General features: G+C 34.8%; 1 protein-coding gene across 1 annotated transcript in view; it reads right to left on the bottom strand.

Moving 5' to 3' along the window:
* The window catches only part of Kiaa1210 (KIAA1210 ortholog), a 33,112-nt gene that overhangs the window by 21,126 nt on the left and 6,910 nt on the right, over positions 1-5,076 (bottom strand). Inside the window, exons 2-3 of the mRNA XM_048797108.1 lie at positions 1,190-1,316; positions 734-871 (exon numbers count right to left, since the gene is read on the bottom strand). Of these exons, the coding sequence (XP_048653065.1) occupies positions 734-871; positions 1,190-1,303 (252 nt within the window). The 5' untranslated portion in view covers positions 1,304-1,316. The remainder of the gene's footprint in view (positions 1-733; positions 872-1,189; positions 1,317-5,076) is intronic.

The raw sequence follows: 5,076 nt of genomic DNA, 5'->3' as shown, positions 1-5,076 counted from the left end.
CCCCAGCCCCAGGAATCTTTTTTTTTAACATGGAAATCTTTAGGCATAATCCCACACATAACTGAGAAAAAGAAGATGTAGCTGCTATGGGTTAATGCCTCAGCAACCCTTAGCAGCTCCATCTGGGACATTTCTGAATCAGAGCTCCAGAAGCATCTGACTGAGCAACGGATGCCTACTATATGATTAGGATTAGGGGGCTGGAGATATAGCTCAGTTGGTAGAGTGCTTGACTCACATACGCAAGGCCCTGGTTTAAATCCCCAGCATCACACACACACACACACACACACACACACACACACACAAACAGGTTAAGATTAGCAAGAAGCAAGAGATCATTCTATATACATCCTGTATTTTATTGGGGCTAAAGCTGTACCTTTTACAAGCAGATACAAAGAGGTTGGGCATCTTAGAAACTGGGATAAAGAAAATACCTCAGTTAACACATCTTAGTCAGATTTTCAAGTCTACAACTTATTATTTAGGTAATCTTGAATGATTTCCTTAACTTTTCTGAGTCTCCAACCAAGTAATTCTTTGATGTAGATATTACATATTATGCCCATTGCAGATTAGAAAAGGAAATCTCTTATACTCGTTGTAGATTAGAAAAGGAAACCTCAGCAATTAGCCCATAGTCACATAGTAAGTAGCAAAGGGATAAATCAAGCACAGATCTGTCTGTCAGACTTATCTGCCCATGCACGGAACAATTTCACCCTATTACTTCAGTGATCTTGGAACCTGCAACCCAGACTCCACTTCTGGGTACATATCGAGGGACAACTCCAAACTTAGCTCCAGATAAAGCTCCATGTACATTACTAGTCCCAATTCTAGGCAGAGTTCTGGAAACATGACTTCTCTGTGGAAGAAAGAGAAAAACTTGGGGGTTGGTATGCTGGCACATAAACAGTGTACTGTAACTTCTAAAACTTCGAAAACTTCATAACTTTGTGTATGTGTGAAGAGAAGTAAATATATATTAACCAACACCATGTGCTGGGCTATAGGTAAGCATGTCACATTTAGTCATTCAATACTCACAACAGTTCTATAGAGTAGAATTAGTTGAGAAGCAGAGGTAAATTCCTCCCTCCTTTTGCGGGGAATGGGCAGAGTAGGAGTAGGGAATGGAAAAATAATAGGCCCATTAGGCACTAATTCCCAAGTCCACCATTACCTGCAGAGATCTGCCTCTCTGGGATTCCAAAGAGGGGTGCATTTTGCCTGTTGATCTTTCAATCTCAGGATCCAACATAAAGATGCTATCATGGGATAGGGCTTTGTTCCCCATGTTGCCCTTGATCCTGAACAGAAAGGAAAGGTCTTGTAAAGCAGGCAATGGGCCACAGGAACAGAAGACAAATGTATACTCACAATATGGCCTACCATAGATACCTCAGAAAGAGTGTTGAGGATGCATACATGGTGACACCGAAAGCTCTTCTTAAGGTATTAAGTGAAAAAAATAAAGAATATCATTCTTTATGTTTTTAATATATACACATATATTGCATACATATATAGTTTATGTTCAAAGAAAAAAGTCTGGGAGGACATTTCCTCTGAGGAATGGTACTAGGGACAGGAGGGGAATTGTCATTTTCTATTTTATGTACTTTTATATAATTTTAATTTTAAAAATTATAAACATGTCATATATATGATACTTTTATTGAGGTATGTATTACATATCACACAATTCGCCCATCTAAAGTACACAATGTAATAGTGACAATTATAGGGACTGAAAAGGTTATTAAAGATCTTTCACACCCAATTGCTCTCTAGTGTTTTTGTTTTGATTTTTTTTTCAATAGCAAAGATCTTCCCAGATGTAAGAGGCTTTCATTTATCATTTTTTCCTCTTTCACACAAGGGTTCTGTGATACATCTGTCCTATTTTCAAACTCATCTTATGTACCATCCATTCCTTCCCTCTCCAGTTTGAGTCCCCCAATTGGAAATACATTCTGATTAGGAATGGAGCCAGGTCAACCACAATTATGTGTTAGGAGAAATCAAGGAAAATCTAGAAACAAATGAAATCTAAATGCCTAAAAGACTCCTTTTGGGTTGTGGTAATAATTTATTTTACCTTTAAAATTTATCCAAAGGCATCACAAAAAGTGAAAACTACAGACCAAAATATCTAATGAATAGATATCTAAAAACACTCAATAAAATATCAGCAAATTGAATCCAGTAACATGTAAAAATAGTTACATGCCATGACAAAGTAGGATTTGTGAGGAATGCAAAGTTAGTTTGACGTGAAATATAATGCATGTGATACACTACATCAATAGAATAAAAACAAGAATCACATGATTGTTTCGATAGATGTAGAAAAAACATTGTAAAATCTGACACCCTTTTCTGATAAGTGCATGCCAACTTGATAGAAGACATTTATGACAAAACCACAGCAAACATCATACTTGGTGGTGAAAGAGTAGATGCTTTTTCCCTAAGATCAAGAACAACACAAGGGTAACTGCCTTTGCTACATCAACAGTGTATTGGAATTTATGGCCAGGGATATTAAATAAGAAAATTAAATTTAAAAAAACATTCAGAATATAAAGGAAGAGTGAAATTATCTCTATTCACAGATGATGCAATTTTGTAAATAAAAACTCTTAAGGAATTCACTAAAAACTACTAGAACTAATAAATTAATTCAGCAAGGATGCAGGATATAAAATCAGTATACAAAGTTGTATTCTATTGATTGGCAATGAACAATCTGAAAATAAAATTAAGAAAATATTTCCACTTATATTAGCATCATAAAGAATAAAACACTTAGGAATAAATTTAACAAAAGACATGCAAAATGTACCCTGAAAACTATAAAGCATTATTGAAATAACTTAAAGAAAGCCTAAATAAATGGAAGGACATCCCATGTTCATGGATTGGAAGGTTTAATCTTGTCAAGATGGCAATACTCCACAAATTGATTGACAAATTCAATGAAATCCCTTTTGGAACTCCAGGTGAAAGGTAGTATAGCACTGGCATAAAGATAGACATATAGATCAATGGAATAGAGAGTCCAGACATAAACCCATAATCTATAGTTATTTGGTTTGCAACAAGGATTCCAAGACCATTCAATGGGAAAAGAATAGTCTTTTCAACAAATTGTTCTGGTGCAACCTGATATCCACATGCAAAAAAGAAAATGAAGTTGCACTTTATCTCATACTATATATAAGAATTAATTCCAACTGGGAATGTTTCTGAGTGGTAGAGCACTTGCCTAGTATGCATGAGGCCCTGGGTTCAATCCCCAGCAATACACACACACACACACACACACACACACACACATACACACACCTCAAAATGGGCCAATGATCTAAATATAATAGCTAGAACTATAAAACTCTTAGAGGAAACCCTAACAGTAATCTTCATGATCTTGAATTTCACAATGGATTCTTAGACATGACACCAAAGCTCAAGGAACAACAACAAAAAATAGATAACTATATTTCATCAAAATTAAAAACAGTGTTGGGGTTGTGACTCAGTGGCAGAATGCATGCCTTGCATATGTGAGGCATGGGGTTCGATCCTCAGCACCACATACAAAATAAATAAAAATAAAGACATTTTTAAAAATTAAAAACATTTGTGTTTCAAACGTTACTAGCAAAGAGCTACTTTGGATGGATAGTAGAATGAATCAGATATTATTACCCTATGTGCATATATGACTACACAGTTGGTATGATTCTACATCATGTACAACCATAAGAATGAGAAGTTATACTCCATTTATGTATGATGTGTCAAAGAATATTCTAGTGTCATGTATAAATATTTAGAACAAATTAAAAAATGAAAATAAAAAGACAACCTACATAATGGGAAATATAATTGCAAACTATATATCTGATAAGGGATTTGCATCCAGAATATATAACAAACTCTTACTATTAAGAACTCTTACCAATAAGGACATTTATTATTGAATTCTTAAGTAATTCAATAATAAAAATATAAATAACCAATTAAAATGAAAATTATCTAAATAGGCATTTTTCAAAAAAAACACAAATTGGCTAACACACATGAAAAGATCCTCAACCACATTAATAAGCAAGGAAATTCAAATCAAAACCATAATGAGATACTATTTTAAAATGTCTAGAATAGATAAACTCAAAGCTTCAGATAATTATTATTGGCAAGGTCATGGAGAATTTTGAACCCCCATATATTGCTAATGAGAGTATAAAATGGTACAGCCACTTTGGAAAACAGTCTGGTGGTCTCTCAAAAAGTTAAGCATATAACTATTATTTGTCCCAGGAGTTCCACTCATAGTATATACCCAAGAGAAATAAAAACATATATTACCCCAAAACTTGAATATAAATATTAATAGCAACATTATTCATAATAGCCAAAGGGTGGAAACAACCCAAATATCCATCAACTGATAAATAGATAAAATATGATATATTCATGGAATGGTATACTATTTGGTAGGAAAAGGAATGAGGTTCAGAGGCATGCCAAAACATGGATGAATCTTGAAAACATTAAAAGAGTGAAAGAAGCCAGTCAAAATAGGTCAGGTATTGTATCATACCCTTTATGAGAAATGTCCACAATAGGCAAATCCATTGAAACAGAAAGCAGACTAATAGTTGGTAAGAGGAGGGGGGCATGAAGAATTATTGCTAGTGGGTACAGGGTTTCTTTGGGGAGTGATAAAATGTTCTAAACTTGGGGAATCATAATGGCTACTACACACGTAAAAGGTAGGATTTATAGCATGTGAATTCTATTCCAATAAAAATACAAAATTATGAAGCTATTCCTATTAGGTGGGGAAGATGCATATATACATAGCAAAGATGACATTAAGCATGAAAAGAAGGCAGGGGGGCTGAGGATGTGGCTCAAGCGGTAGCGCGCTCGCCTGGCATGCGTGCAGCCCGGGTTTGATCCTCAGCACCACATACAAACAAAGATGTTGTGTCCGCCGAAAACTAAAATAAATAAATAAATAAATATTAAATATTCTCTCTCTCTCTCTCTCTCTCT

This window comes from Marmota marmota, unplaced genomic scaffold (genome assembly GCF_001458135.2).
Source record: "Marmota marmota marmota unplaced genomic scaffold, marMar, whole genome shotgun sequence".
Taxonomy (NCBI): Eukaryota; Metazoa; Chordata; class Mammalia; order Rodentia; family Sciuridae; genus Marmota; species Marmota marmota.
The sequence above is the reverse complement of the archived record's forward strand: the minus strand, read 5'-3'. Positions and strand labels throughout refer to the sequence as shown.